The sequence below is a fragment of the Parasteatoda tepidariorum genome, chromosome 12 (genome assembly GCF_982258835.1).
Source record: "Parasteatoda tepidariorum strain Cologne lab strain chromosome 12, Ptep-v5.0, whole genome shotgun sequence".
Classification (NCBI taxonomy): domain Eukaryota; kingdom Metazoa; phylum Arthropoda; class Arachnida; order Araneae; family Theridiidae; genus Parasteatoda; species Parasteatoda tepidariorum.
In genome coordinates, this window is record NC_141766.1 from 7,050,202 (window position 1) to 7,066,188 (window position 15,987).

Consider the following 15,987-nt stretch of genomic DNA (forward strand, 5'->3'; position numbering starts at 1 on the left):
ACATACTTTAGCTGAACATACACATATAGGACATTAATAGACTGTACATAAATGCATGAGATATAAATATATTGTAGATAGATGAATGGGACATACATTATACAAACAATGTATGTATGTTTGTACAAACAACAAGTACCTGTATATATATTTACACAAATAGGGATATACATTATTACATACACAAGTATTTGCATAAAATTGAAAAATGTAATCAATTGCATTTCTGCCCTACTCTGATGTAATAAAAAATTATGATAACCTGTAATTGTGATAACCTGTAATTGTGATTACCTGTAATTGTGATTACCTGTAATCGTGATTACAAGTAATTGATTACATAGCAGTAATTATCTGTAATCTATTACAGTTGTAATTGATTACTGTATTCGACACCCAACTCCTATGGTGTGTGTATGTATATATATGTGTGTGTTTATATATATACTTAAGAAGAGCTTTGTGCTCCTTCAAAAATTTCGTTCACGCTATACCTATGGTCATCATAAAGGGTTAAAAATTTTACTTCTTTTTCTCAACAAGTGTAACATGTAAAATACTGGGTTGAATTATAATCAAGAAAATAGAGGTACTAAATAAAATTAAATAAAACTGCATATAAGGATAATCAAATCAGCAATTTTTAACATTATATCAATATTTAACACAATGAATAATTTGATTCCATTTTTCACAGTAAAAAAAAGTCAATTTATTTATTTACAATTTAATTAAATAATTTAAAAACATATGATTAACACTCGTAAGCCTAGCTAACTTTGGCAAGAGTCAGAAAAAAGCATTAATCCTCCCAATTTTAAATTTCAGCTACTTTATGAACTATAATAAAGTGGAATAAACATTCTAAGAAATAAAAGAATTTTATATTTGTATATAGCCGTTATATATAAGATCATATAGTCTAAATGATCTTAATGCTCCAATCTTAAATGAACTGTAGCTAATAAATAACATAAAAAATTCGACACAAAAAGAAGATAATATGTAATGACAATTGTTCTATCAGAAAAAATGAATTAATTGATAAACAGCCATTTTTATTATTTTTTTTAAATTTTAACTTAAACATTTTATATATTTTCATAAAAATTAAACACAAGTAAAAATCAAATATATTTCTGAAAATAATCCAAAAACATTTTCCAAAATATTGTCAGTGGCAAATATTTGTCTGCGGAATACTCTCCTTAGATATGCTTATTGTTTCATTTAAACCACTTATTAAATTATTTATAAACTTATTACTTTTTTTTAAAAAAATCTGAAAAAAATATAGTATTTAAAACCTAGTAGTAAAGAATCTTTTTTTTTAAATTTCATACATAAATTAATGATAATATTTTGTAAAAATCGCACTTTTTTTTACTTTAAACTACCCATATCCAATCTCTTATCAGTTACTTAATAATGTAACTTTTAGTGTGTGAAACTTAATACCCGCCTTCTACAATAGAAGAAAACTCCTCTTTGAACTATCCTAATGGGTAAACGGTGAGTTTCCAAATTTTAGATGCTATTTAAAGTCAAAGTATTGAGACTTATTTCACAAAGAAGTAAAACTATGATGTCAGGTCCCTGGGCAAGAAGTTGCTGAAAACTTGGCGACTAATAGATAAACATATATAAAACAAAGTTTTTCAATACCAATTCTCCATTTTTTGTGAATCTGTGAATTATACACAATTTACTTTAATGTAAAAAATCTATAAAATTTTCGAATTAATCAGTAATATTTAAAATTATTTCTAACTAAAGTAAGTGATGAAAATAGATCAAAGGATTAATACAAACCTGACTCAAGGAATATTGATTGGGAGTACTGATTCTTTCTGGGTTAATGTTTAAAATTAGATCACCAACTCTAAAAAAAAAATAGTTTCAATTAAACAAAATAAAAAGTTTTATTATAGTTATTATTCAGACTCTGATTTTCTAAAATGCTTATTGAAAATTCCAAGTATAAAATAATAATATATAAGTGAATGCAAAAGAAACAGTAATCTTTAAAAGTTTATTTTATTCATTATATCAAATATATTTTAAAATACTAATTAGATAAATTATAACAGATGAAGTAGATATGTATGGATACTTAAGTTCCTGGTAACAGAATCTGCAGAATCCATTTGCAGCACTATCTTCATAAATTCTAATTTGTCTGCAACTTAAACTTAGTAAGACAGACACTAGTATTTTAAAAGTTAGGTTTAATCTAACATGCACATAACATAAAATAAGCACTAGTAAAATTTTTATCAGAAAAATTTTAAAAATTTATATTTTGATTAAATTTTTTTATACATTTTTAAATTAATGGAATAACTATTTACAAAAATAGTCACAATCTATATACAGTCTATAAAAAAGCAACTAAAGTTCTGAAAATTAAGAATTAAGCTTTTAAATTTTTATTGTATTTTAAAATCTTTATTTTTCAAAATTCCAATTGATTAAACTAAATTATTAAGAATTTTGGAAAGTCGTCACTATTCGTTTACAAATCAGCAGATGGCATCTGCAGATAGGGAAACAAACAGTATTTGAGTAAGTTAAGGAATTAAAAATGATTTCTCTGTTTCTATTCTCAAAATTTTTAGCCTTAATTTTTAAATCTGAGAGGAAAAATGATGTACAGATACTTTGATAATCTACAGTTGCTAGCGGTATGTAGTTTATCGTTAAAAATTCTTTTTTATTAAAAGTAAGGAATAGAATGATTATGAAAAATATAAAAATATACCTCTCACAGTTTAAAAGCTGTTGTAATGCAGTGTAGATAGGAAGACGTACAGACATAAGCTTTTTGCCACACCTATATGTACAAAGTAAATTTTTTTAAAATTAAAAGTATTTAAAAAAATATTCATAAAAAGTTGAGTTGGCAAGATTTAAAACATGATATAAATCATTTGAATTTTTTTTAAAAACTTAAACATTGATTGAAATCAAAAATATTTGCAAATATTACAATATAATTTATAAATGTATTCATACAAATACATTTGCATGGTAGTAAATTTTTATTTTAATTCTGATCTCAATCTCATTGATAATGAAGGTCTTCTCTGCAGAAATAATGAAATAAGGTAATGTTTGCAAATTACTATTTGATGGTCAATAAGACTTATAAATAACAAAGAGACTTCATGTGGATAGAAGTGACATGAAAATTTTAATTTAGGTATAGCTTTCCATTAATTGTATGTAGGAGAAAAAAGATTTTCTGTTTAATGAACTTATTTCAATTATCCCCATTTAACTTTTTGTTTATTTAAATATAGATGAGTAGTTAGTGTGCATATACAATGAAGACCGGCTAATTGTGTTAAGAGTAATTTTAAATAATAAATTTTTTTATGTTTTCTAATCTAAATACAGAATACTCTCGATATCTCAAAGTTGAAGAGATACTTAAACAATTTTGAGACAGAGAGTTTTCGAGATAATGAGTTCAGAACTAAATATGTTCTAAAAAAGTAGAAAAATATATTCTAAAATTTAAGAAGTAGAGTCATGAAACTTAAGAATAACTACAATTAAATATTTATGTAATTACAACATTGATAATTTTATTTTTAAAAGAAAAAATAATTATGCCTTAAATAGAAAAGAATTGGTTTGCAATAAACTTTTTACTTTAATTGATTTGTACGAAAAAATAAATTTCTATTACGAAAAAAAATCGAAATAACAAGGTTTTGAGAAGAAATTCTTTGACATAGGAATTCAAATTAACATTAGGTGAATATATAATGCGAAGGGGGAAATTTTTTTCTGCTGACATAATAAGGTTTTTGAGATATCGAAGTTCGAGCTTGTACTGTAATTTATTCTTTATTTGGGTTTCTGTCTTTACAAATTCAAGAAGGAATTATTGAGTTTGAATGAAAACAATTATGATTTAATTTATCCAGTGATTAGTTTGCAATAATTATTTAAAAAATTTAGCTATTTTAAGTTTAAAATAAAATACTTTAAATATAATATTATTTTTTAATGATATAAAGCATTAGTACTATGTTTTATCAGAGATTGTTTGGTAAATGTGAAAAAAAAACATGCTTTTTATCAACCCCAAAACGAAGTATTATTAATTACAATGATATCATACAATGATTACAGGATAACAGACTAAAATGATTGTCAGATTTTTACACTAATTTTTATTTTGTTAATTTTTCTATTTGTATTAGTTATACTTACTTTTAATAGCAAAATAATAAATAATTGCAGTAAAAATTTGCCACAGAAGTCTGAAATCTGGTGATAGTTAGATAAAATTAATTTTGGTCTCTCATAATATCATATCCATGAATTAGAGCTTATAAACAATACTCTGACTACACTCATAGCAAAGTTAACCTTGCTGTCACAGCTATAACAGCTTGTTCATACCATTTTCTTATAGGGTTGTCAAATGTCTATTGTTAAGGCTCATGAACCTTGAACAAATAGCCCGTTGCACAAGGTTTTTAACTTAAAACAAAAAACAAACTGAAACAGTTGAACAACATATTCTTTTTAGAACAATTTAATAAGACAAAACACTTTTTCCATGTCAGTCAATGTGACCTTTTCCAATACAAGTCATGTAGTATGGTCTTTATTTCCGACATCACTGCTCTTGAGAAAACTTTATGAGTTCACTGACCTAACAGTTTAAAATATAGGACCATGTCATAAATTGTTTTTGTGTTACAGTATCTAGAAATTCTAAACTTTCTAAAAATTATCCTGTATAATCTCAATAGAAAACTATTGATGACTGATATGAAATATAAAATTTTCACAGATACAGTTTTTCTTGCGGCAGTTTCATTAAAACAATTACTTGACTAGATATTTATAATGATACTGTAATTCAAAAGCTGTATCACTATAAATAACTAGCTAAATAACCAAGTCTCAAGTTGATAGATATCTAGCTAGCCAATAAATTTCAATTTTATGACTAAAATATTTAACATTTGAGACTAATAAAAATTCAGAATAAAATGCACCATTAATTGTATCATTACAGATGGTAATATAATTATTATCTTACTTAGTATGTTGAAATGCCAAAGGCTTATCTCGAGGTTGCAGTAAAAATTGACTGTTGTGAGGGTTCCCAGGTTGTGGAAGCAGCAAAGTTTGCAGTAACAAAGAAGTAATACTTTTAACTGCTAGACAACTAGTTCTTATTCTTTCTTGATCTTCTTCTTTACCATCTACATCATCTACTGGAGTTGCACTCAATACACCAAGCAGTGCCATCCAAGTTTCTTCAAACTGCTGCCTTGTGATCCAACCTTAATTTATCAAATAAACTTTATTTTATTAATTAAAAACACAATAAGTGAGTGGTACATGTAAAAAAGTATTTTAATACTTTGACCTTTCAGAGATGCCAAGTAAATATTTGATTGCTTATAACATATACAATAATTGTTATTTCATGAACTTTCCTTATTAGAGTATGAAACTAGACATTTAATAGAGAAATTATTATTAGATTATGAAACTAGGCATTTAATAGAGAAATAATTATTAAATTATGAATTAGATAGAAATGATTATTAGATTTCTCCATTTAACCCTTCCTCACATCCTGGAAAGTGCTAATAAGAAATCACAAGAAAAATTTTATTTTTTGTGCAACGTGGTAGTGTGTATTTAAAATTTACGATACAACTTTTAATGCTCTTTATTTTTGCATATTGCAGCTGGAACATCTGAAGATCATTTCTATTCCTCCTTTCAACCCTTTCTCACATCATGAAAATGCCAACAGGAAATTACATGAAAATTTTTATTTTTTGTGCTACGAGGTTCATAAAATTTACGATACACAATTTGATCGTGGGTGAACATTCGACAAGTTTTCTTTGATTGGATGATAAATCCACAAGACAGAACGGACCAAAAACGAACAAATTGGTAGTTAACTGAAATATATTTGAATCATTTCTAAAAAATTGTAATGATTGCTACACTTTGATTGAATTCACCACTTTTGATGTATCCCTTTTGAGGCTGCTGGCAATGAATGCAGTACATTCCTAGTAAATCTTCCTAGTATAGGATAAAAATGTATGTGTGAAGCAACCCCAAAACAATTAATGCACCAGGTCTCAAAATTTGTGGAACACAACCTAGTGGTTGTTATGCTGTTTCAAGCCTTGTTATGGATCTTGTAAAAAGGTTGGTCTCCATGAAAATATTTCAGAAATATAACAGATAATAACTACATGAGTATCCAACTTTTTCACTTTTATAACCGCTGTTGAACAGCCAACCCAATGTTTCAGGTTTACGACTACTAATGTTCACCTCTGTAGCTTTGTAATTTTGAACCCAATCCAGAAGATAAGGAAACTTTTGGATCAAGTACAGGGAGAAATTTGCCTTTTTGAAGAAACTAACTTGTATTTGTGTTACATGGAGAGGAAAATCACAAAAATCTCCCACGGTTGGCTTGATGGCAAGGGGACTCTAACCATGATCCGTCTACTATTGAGGATATTTTACATCAGCACTGTGGTTGATGCGAGCTGGATGAAGAATTTGTATTGACCAGCCATTGCTGGAATTTGAACACGGTTCACTTCATTGGAAGACGAGCGGTTTATCCCCTGAGCAATCAGGGCTCAGAGTATCCAACTTGCAAAATATTTGTTACAAAAAAATTGACTCATGTTAGCCACATTGGAAAAAATTAATAAAAAGGAAGTGCCACTGGAATTTTTGCCAAATAAGAGACAGATGGAGCGAACAGCAATATTTGGTTTCCAGCCAGACAAAGTCCTTGTTTCTTTCATTCATTGTAGATTTAATGCAATAATTCTCTTTTCTACTGTGCAGGATAATGCCAGCATTGATACAAGCAAAAATAAACCAGAAATGATCATGGATTATAATGCTACGAAAGAAGGAGTGGACACTGTTGATAGACTGTGTGCAACCTATTTAATTATAAAAATCACAAGAACGTGGCCTAGTGCTATCTTTTTCAGTCTCCTGAATATTGCTGGAATAAATGCCCAGATGCCACATGCTTGCAAAGCCAGCTAACAAAACACCATGCTGATGGATCTTTCTGAAAAACTTATCACTTAAGTCTCATGAAAGAGCATTTTCATTCCTGTGCCAAAATCCAAACAATACCTTCTGACATTCCAACTATTCTAAGTCATAATTATGCTGCTCTTAATGATTAAGTGCCAAAGCAATCTTCATTGAAAGCAGAAACCTGCAGTTTGTCTATCAGAGAGAAAAAAAAGGAAACCTCTGCATCTATGAAATGAAAGACATACCTTAGATACACAAGCAAACGTTATTTGAATACCAAAATTTTTTGCATGGAATGCAATGAGAATTTAAGACAATGAGAAATCTCTTTAGAATTATATTTTGCTATCATTATTCTACTCTACTCGTATTATAACTATTCTATTACTTTCTCTGATTTCTAATTTTTAGAAGTAAAATAAAGAAGAATATTAAAATTCAAGCTAATTTAAATTAGTTTTTGTAACTAGAAATTTATTTTCTTGACTTTTTTACTGCAGAAAATTTCCTCAAAGAAGGAAGCAATTTTAAACTTATTTTTTTCCTAACAAGGCTTTCTTTTTTATTTGTTCATACTTGCCTGTAATGAATATTAAAACTATCTTAAATTTTAAAATATATTCATCAACTAATAAATTTTTTATAATAAAATATATCATTGCCTTGCTACCTGACAAGCAAAAGTATTTAAAAATAATTTACTTTCATTTGAATGTGACATTATTTGTATTTTGTAGCAATACGGTAAATTTTTAAAATTTTTCAACAAGTTTGTAATCAACATTCTTTGATTTGTGCAATATTGCATTGCAAAAACTGTTAAGTAACAGCTGTCGTAAGAAATATGACAAGTGCGCTAATGTAAAATTGCTGAGTTCGTGTGCTGGGAGGATAAAACATACAAAATTATTCAAACTAACAAATTACCAAGAACATTTATTCGATAAATGTACTGTTTTAAAACATCTCGATCTTGCAAATATTCTCCAGGAGGAGGAGGCACTGTTGTTTTGAAGTCACCAGATAACTCAGGCTTCCAACCCAAACTCCATAATATAGGTGGTGTTCGAGCAAAACTATTGACCAAAGGTAATCTTGATAAGCCTACAAATAATGTTTTAGAAATTTTTTAGTGTATCCTTGTAAAGAAATAAACAAAGAAAATCATATATAATAAAAAAAAAATTATTGAAAAAACACTAGGCAATATAAGGGCTTTTTCTTAAAGCAAATTAAAAACTGAAAATATCTGCAAAATGAAACATAAAATGAATTATATTGGTAATAAACATTTACCTTTTATAACACTTTTCAATGGAATGAATAATTGTTCAGGTATTTGAAAGAGTAAACTTGATTGCTTCTCAAGGCAGTCAATTAATTCAACTATTTGAATGCATGAATTACGAGCAAGAGATTCTTCTAAAATAAAGAATATTAGATTTCATTTATTTCACAATCTAAGCTCTTATCAAGTATATAGTCGAATAATGTACATTGAATATTTTTTTCCCTTTTAACAGTTAAACTTTTTAGATCTTTTTTGCTTTCTATTTTTGTCTTTCATATACAGAGTGTCTAGTAAATGTTAAGACAAACTTCATGAGCAGATAGGACATATCATAAGGATTAAGAATTGCTTAGCAACCCATGACCGGAAATGTCATTGTACTCCACTAGATTATGAACAGATTGTCCAGTCGCCTTTGAATTAGTACTTTTATTTATCTAAAATAACTTAAATGCATGCTAACTTTATGTTTTCTAATAATTATTGTTTTCAAAATAAATTTCATTCACACAAGCTTAGAAATAGCTGTTTTATTGTAATTTAATAATTTAGTGACTAACTTGACTATTATCAGGTCTTGCATAATTGTTTAACTTGTTTATAAGTTGTGATGGTTAAAATCAATGTAAATTAATTATAGTAAAGTAAATATCAAATGATAAAACATAATTTATAATCAAACCAATTTATATAGTAAAAATAAAAAACATTATTAATCTGAATTAAGTTGTGATTAATGTGTATATTAAGCTTTATCATAACACTATTCAGATTGCTTACCCCAGAAATTTTTTCAAACTAAAAATAGTTTTGATTTGATTTTTAACAAGTAACTACAGATTAATAATTGGTTTAATCAACATTTTAATTGGTCATATCCACACTAGTCCCGTAATATGAGTCTAGAGTAGCCAAAAACGATTTTTTCTGTAAAAATCTTATTAAAAAAAGTATGCAGCCAAACAAGCTTATATATCACTCAAAATTAAGACAACTGTTAAAATTTTAATGAAAACATATTAGAAAAGTTAAAAATAATAATTGACAAACTTTTTTGGTAAAGTTTTAAAAATTGTTCACACTAGCCTTCTCCTCTTTACATAGGTACACTACATTACCATAATTAAAATACTTAGGGACAGATAGTGGTTGTAAAAGTAGTCTCTGCAACAAGCTTCCGAACGAAGTGGATTCCAAAACCCTAAACATTGACCCAAGCCATAGTGGCTATAGTAAACCCACTATACCAACAGGGAAATATCTAGGACTCAGAAAATTACCCACTTAATGTTGTATACTTAAATTAAGTCTAAATCAAACCATTTAAAATAATAGGCACTACAAGCTAAAACCTTCTAATTTAAAAATAGAAACAAATAATGAACACCCAAATATAAGAATTTTGAAAGATTTGATGACAAAATTGATAACAATGAAAAATAGGAAAAATCTAATATGAGAAAAGGAAAACACAAACTACATTTTGTTGATGATTTAGGCTTAAACTTGGTTCTATATTGCAATCGTGGAAATTTTTTTAAACATACTAACACTTGATTTAATTTCCAATTTTTCTTTCTCAATGCAATTTTCAAATAATAATTTTCAACTTATTACATAACTATATCTTTGAAATAATACAATGGCTATAAAATTTTTTTTTAAATAAATGCATTTTTTAAAAACAATAAAAAAAACTTTAAAAAAATAACTACTTACTAAAACGTTATCTACCTGGTTATAAATTTACAAAGCTTTCTAGAAATGAAACTGGGAAAACAACAGTGTTTAAAAATAGCACCAGATTATTCAAAAAAACTAAGTGAGTTCTAGTCCATGTTAGTAATAACCATGAACCAGGGAATGCTTACAGTAAATAGAAATTAAACAATATAAATCGCTCTTGGCATTAAGACTTGATGAAATAACAGTCATTTGTATATTTTACAGCTTCATATAATACTTTTGTATAAAATAATTCAATCAGTTTATAAACTTAAATTTATTATAGGCTACCATCTTACATTTTAACAAGTATAACAAATTAAGCCAGAGAAAAATACTTAAAATAATTTACCTTGTGTGAGAGAGTGTTGTTCTGATAATAACTGTGAGTCAAATTTAGGAACAGCACAATCTTGTAGTACTTATGAAAGAGAAAACATAACATTATTATATTAAAATTTTGAATTATTTATATAGTAGATAAACATTCATGTTAAAAACGAAATACATTAGATCTATTAAACATTTTTTAGTGATCAAGTACTGCTAGTACACATACTTGAAATATTCTTTATTCTTCTGTTTTTTCCCATAATTAATATTATAAGGTATATATATATCAGGGGGGCCAGAAATTAATGTAATTTTTTTCCATTTCATTCAAACATACAAATTTTTAATCAATAATATAATCAATTTTATAATCAACAACTTTTTGTCCTTTTGGTAAAGGAATACCTCCCACCCCAATTTATATTATTTTTCAGGGTTGTTTTCCTAATTGATATAAGTCATAGAAAACCATTGTTTACAATGAAGAATTTAGTAAATATTTATCATTTTTTATTATTTTATTTAATAATAGTCAAAAAAATTTTGAATTGACATTCAATTTTTTATATCATTTTGAAGAATGTAAATTTACATGGCAAAATAAAAAATAAAAAATGTGCAAAATTAGACAGTATTTTGCCATATCTTGATAACATTTTATTCAAATTGAAACAGTTTTGCACACAATTATAAAATTCATTTATCCAAGAACAATTCCATGCTAAAAGTAACTTTTAGTAAACACTTATTATGCTTTATTTCATTTAAAAATAGCCAAAAAATTTAGAATACTAAGTTACAAAATTTTTTAACATCATTTTAAAGAATCTTGATTGAAAATTTTTGAAACACTTTGACTAAAAACCACTTTTTATTTTTTTAAAGACAAAAAACATGCTCTTGATTTTTTACAGTTGAAAAGCATGACATTTAGCATGAGAAGAAAACATTTGAGGTGATAAAAATTGTTACTTCTTACTAGAATATTCTTAACATTTAAAAAAAAAGAAATTATTTCAATTCATCATTTTAAAAACTTATATAAATATATTAAACATTTCAGTAGCTTGATTACATAGCGTTGATTTTTGTCTTTCTAATGACAACAAATTTAATAAAATTCACTCATAAATAAAACATATGAAATATTTTAAAGTACGAACTACCATACATAGTTACATTATTTCCTTAATTCAAGTCAATTTTTAAAGTGGTTGGCTCTCTTATCGCTGTTTTGGTTAAAAAATTTTGAAAAAATAATTTTAGTTATTTTTCATCCATACCTTTCCTATAAAAACCACAGGCAAACATAGATTTCTTTATTTTTGTACATTTCGCTTGGAATGGCACCTTTTTTAGTATTCAAAATTATCTTTTTATAATGCTTTACAAGAGAATTTTTTAATACACTTACAAACTTTTAGGTGGCAGAGAGCCAATAGGAAATGTGGTCACTGTAAGCATCTTCAAAATTAATTTATTTTCTCTTCGTAGTTTTCAAAATTTAAAGCGGTTGATTAAAGATTTTAAAAAGTTAAAACTATTTCAATTTTAATGGCTTAAAATAATGTTAAAAATAAGTGGACCACTCTGGGAGTGTCACCGTCTTTGAACCCTAAAGGAAAGTCTCTGTGTCTGGGGATGAAGCCTATATAGAAGTTGGATAACTGACATGAAATTAACTTTATTCAAACAAACAATTAAAGCAGGAAAAATAATAAAAAGCAATAAAAGAAAAGATATGTGTATTGGCATCTTTTATTTTATTGCTTTTAATTATTTTGTTTTAGCTGCTTTAGGCGCTTTTCCATTTTGATTTAATTATTAATTTACCTTTTTGTCTTTTTCTGTATTTGTAAATTAGATTCATTTTCTGATTATGAAATTAACTTTATAATAATAACATACTCAATTTCCATTTTTTTTAAAAAAGCTAATGAATATGCAAGTATGCTACAAGTATGAAGTTTTATTTTGCAGTGCAGCTAAAGATTTTTCTGATTTCAGAAACCAAAACTTTGTTTGAATGCTACCATTTTACATCAAATATACTTACAATAATTAATTAGATGATGAATAGAGGATATGCACGAGTACATTTGCAAACATGGATGATAAGAGTTCACAATTGGAGTCAATTCAGATTTTTTTAAAACTTTATCCAATAAAAGTAAAGTTAACTTGATCATTTCTGATGATGATGAGGAGGAAAACTTTGTATGCCACACAGCTGCCTAAAAGGAAACACATTCATAAAATTTATACAAAAACAATTTTATACTATATTTCATGATACCATATTTTTCTTTTTAAAGGATAAAGTATAAATAAATAAGAATAAAAATCTACTTTTACAATCATAAAAGTATTTTTCTAAAAAATGACAATTTCAATAAATGCAAGTTATATCTTAACATACTACTGGAATAATTAGTTACAAAAAGTAATGAAGACTAAACTATAGCTTTCAAATAAAAAGACAAAAATAATGCTTAAGTTATTTTTTTAATAAACAAAATTTAAGAGTAAAAAAGACAGATTTATAAAACAAAATACAGCTAACACTTGAAATACAGCTAACACACAAACATTGATAACACAATATTTTCGACATCATGAAAAATTCCCTATGCATATGTTATGCTGAAATAAGAAAAAAAAACTTTTAGATGAATACATTTTTACACTTAAAAAATATCTTTTTCCTTAATTCTAAAGAAATACAAAATGCTTTCTTGAACTTAAATCTTAAAAACATTCCTTGATTAATTTTATGAATTATTTCTGGAAATTCAAATAAGAAAGAGATTGCCTGATAATTGAAAAGAAGTTGTCTGCATCATTCATTCTTACATTAGCAAATTTGTAAGATATGCATACATGGCAATACTTTTACTTTTTTTACTTGTAACAAAAGTAAAAGTAAAAAGTACATACTTTTACTTATACTTTTAAAATTTAGTTACTTTTTTCGGGAAAAAGTACATGTATTTGTAACAAGACTGTTGAAAGAAATTATTCAATTTTTTAAAATTTTTAAGAAATTTTCAATTTTTTTGGATTATTTTTTTCTTAATTTATGAAATTAACATATTCTTAAACAGCTAACTTTTTTATCCATTATAACAGGTTTCAACTTTAATTATAGGTCATTTTATAAAAGACTTTTCGAAAGAGGAAACTCTAGTAAAATCTTAAAGCTGTAACTTTAATACAAACATTTAATTTAAGCAAAAAAACATAAATCATACAAATTACCTTACAGCATATGATGCTCAATAATATTATATCATCTTGGGAGTTTTCAGGAATGCTTTTATCAGGTAAAATATCCAATGAACTCAAGAATGTAGATGAACAAGGAACAAGAAAAAATAAAATTTCCCAAAATGGTTTTTCTGTAAACAATGTATGCAACTTAGAAAGATGTTTTAAAGTCTTAGGCAGCAAAGAGGCAAAATCAGTTAAATGCTGTAAATAAACAGTTTGGGCAGCACGGTATAATGCACTTCCTGGACTTTCTATGACACCTACAAATGGATCATTACATCTTGTACCTAAATACTTCTCAGAAGAAGCCATAAGTTGGGATCCTAATTCTAAACAATGTTCTAACACAGGTAGTTGGAAATCCTAAAAGAAAAAAAATAATGATATATTATCCTTATTTTCAAATTTTAAGTAAAACTTGCATATCTACTCTCTATCTATCACGAGAATTCCTTCAGACACTAGAGACAAACGCTGGCAGTTACTGTCACCACAAAAAAAGTAACTTTGAATAGTGTTTGGGATAACCATTTTGAATTGGCTTTTGTTGGGAAAGTCAAAATTTTTTTTCTATTCTTTCCCATTAGAAATGGTTTTAATCATGTTCCCATAGCAGCAGACAATCTCAAATGAACTATATATGCCTTTTTTACTTTTATATGCTCGGCTACGTATTTAAATATTTAGTGATATTTTAAAATACTGAGTAATCTTCCCTCAAATTTTGAAGAAATCCTTGGAAGAGGCGAATCAAGGGCACCAAAGGGAATGATTATAAATAAAATCGATTATATTTGATAAGACTTAAATATTACTGAATTTAATTATCACTATAAGAATTTATTAAACAAAGTTTTATAATTTTGTACTTCTCAAGGAAATGCATCGTAAAAAAAAGTTTATAGTAACATAATTTAAACGCACACATTTAGAGCCTTGAGTTTAAGTATTTAGCATATTTTTGAATAATTTGATTCTTATGCACATAAATATCAGTCGTCATAATTGTCTAAAAATCAAAGTAATTATCTTTTTTATATTTAATTTTTAATAAATACTTTTATTTTTAAAAAATATATATTTTTTCGTTTTCTTCTTAATTTAGAATATTTTATTTTTGAATTGTATGACTTAATATCACTTACTTTAATTCATTCACTCCCTAATGCCAATGAAAATTGCTGTTTACTTTTAAAATTAAGTTTTCTTATATCTTTAGCCATGCTTGAAAAATGATAATAACACATCAAAAATAAAGTTTCCTTCTTTTCGAAACTATCAAAGTCCATAATTTCATATAATATGCAACAACTGTGTTTTCAAATCTATTTTTCACATCAAATCTAGACTGGCTCTAATTACTATAAACCAAAAAATAACAAAACAATTAATGGAACCTGAGGGACTCAAAATGTTGACCAATCATTTTGCCATATCATCAAGAAGAATGATTTTAGTCTAGGTTGCTTCTAGGTTCAAAGCATTAAATAAGGGCTGAAATGTATCTTTAATGTTTAATATTAGCAAAATTAGCTTTATAACTTCCTTAAAAACTTAAATTTTTTTCAAATGTAAACTGAAATAACTCCCTTTATTTCCTTTCTGAATACATTGTTCGAACAGTTCACATTTTTACATGCTTGTAAATTTTATGCTTTTTGGTTTCAGTATAACAGTTGGTTCAGTATATTGGTTGGTATGTGTTCATATATTGACTGCAATTTTAGTTATTACTTTTGTTTAAGTTATAAAACATTTTTAGTAATCATTTTTAACAAACTTTGCAGTAATAGTTCTGTTCTAAAGGTTCAATAAATATATATTTAGAATAATTTTTTTTCATTTGATTTTGAAAATATGTTTTGAAATGCCATTTCTTTCAAGCAGATATCATAAATGTAATAAAATAATGGGTAGATTACATTCATGAAATGAAAACAAAAATTAGGATGTGATGAATATTGCTTAGTTCTTATATTTTCTGACTCATTATTTAATTCATAATAAAATTTCAATAAAAAGTTTTAATTTTTTTTTTTTGCTTTTTTAATTGATTTATTACTGTAAAATAAAATTTTTACTGAAATCAAGAGGCGACCTACTAATATCAACTTTTTTTATACAAATATAGCATCTTTTAAAGATAAATTATTGTGCCCCCCCCAAAAAAAAAATCTTTTTTTTCTTCACACTATGCCTATAAGCATGAGTGACATTATGGCTGACATTAACTCTATCCAGTTCTATCTTTTCTGAAGAAAAACTTTTGAATTCTTGTAGTAGAGAATGTATCTCTG

The 15,987-nt window shown here is 26.3% G+C and overlaps 1 protein-coding gene across 1 annotated transcript in view; it reads right to left on the bottom strand.

Annotated features, from left to right (window-relative positions):
* Positions 1-15,987, bottom strand: part of htt (huntingtin) — a 144,988-nt gene that overhangs the window by 24,458 nt on the left and 104,543 nt on the right. The window contains exons 39-46 of the mRNA XM_016057666.4: positions 13,679-14,053; positions 12,477-12,654; positions 10,440-10,508; positions 8,368-8,493; positions 7,999-8,175; positions 5,066-5,312; positions 2,762-2,833; positions 1,813-1,882 (exon numbers count right to left, since the gene is read on the bottom strand). Coding sequence (XP_015913152.2) covers positions 1,813-1,882; positions 2,762-2,833; positions 5,066-5,312; positions 7,999-8,175; positions 8,368-8,493; positions 10,440-10,508; positions 12,477-12,654; positions 13,679-14,053 — 1,314 coding nt within the window. The remainder of the gene's footprint in view (positions 1-1,812; positions 1,883-2,761; positions 2,834-5,065; positions 5,313-7,998; positions 8,176-8,367; positions 8,494-10,439; positions 10,509-12,476; positions 12,655-13,678; positions 14,054-15,987) is intronic.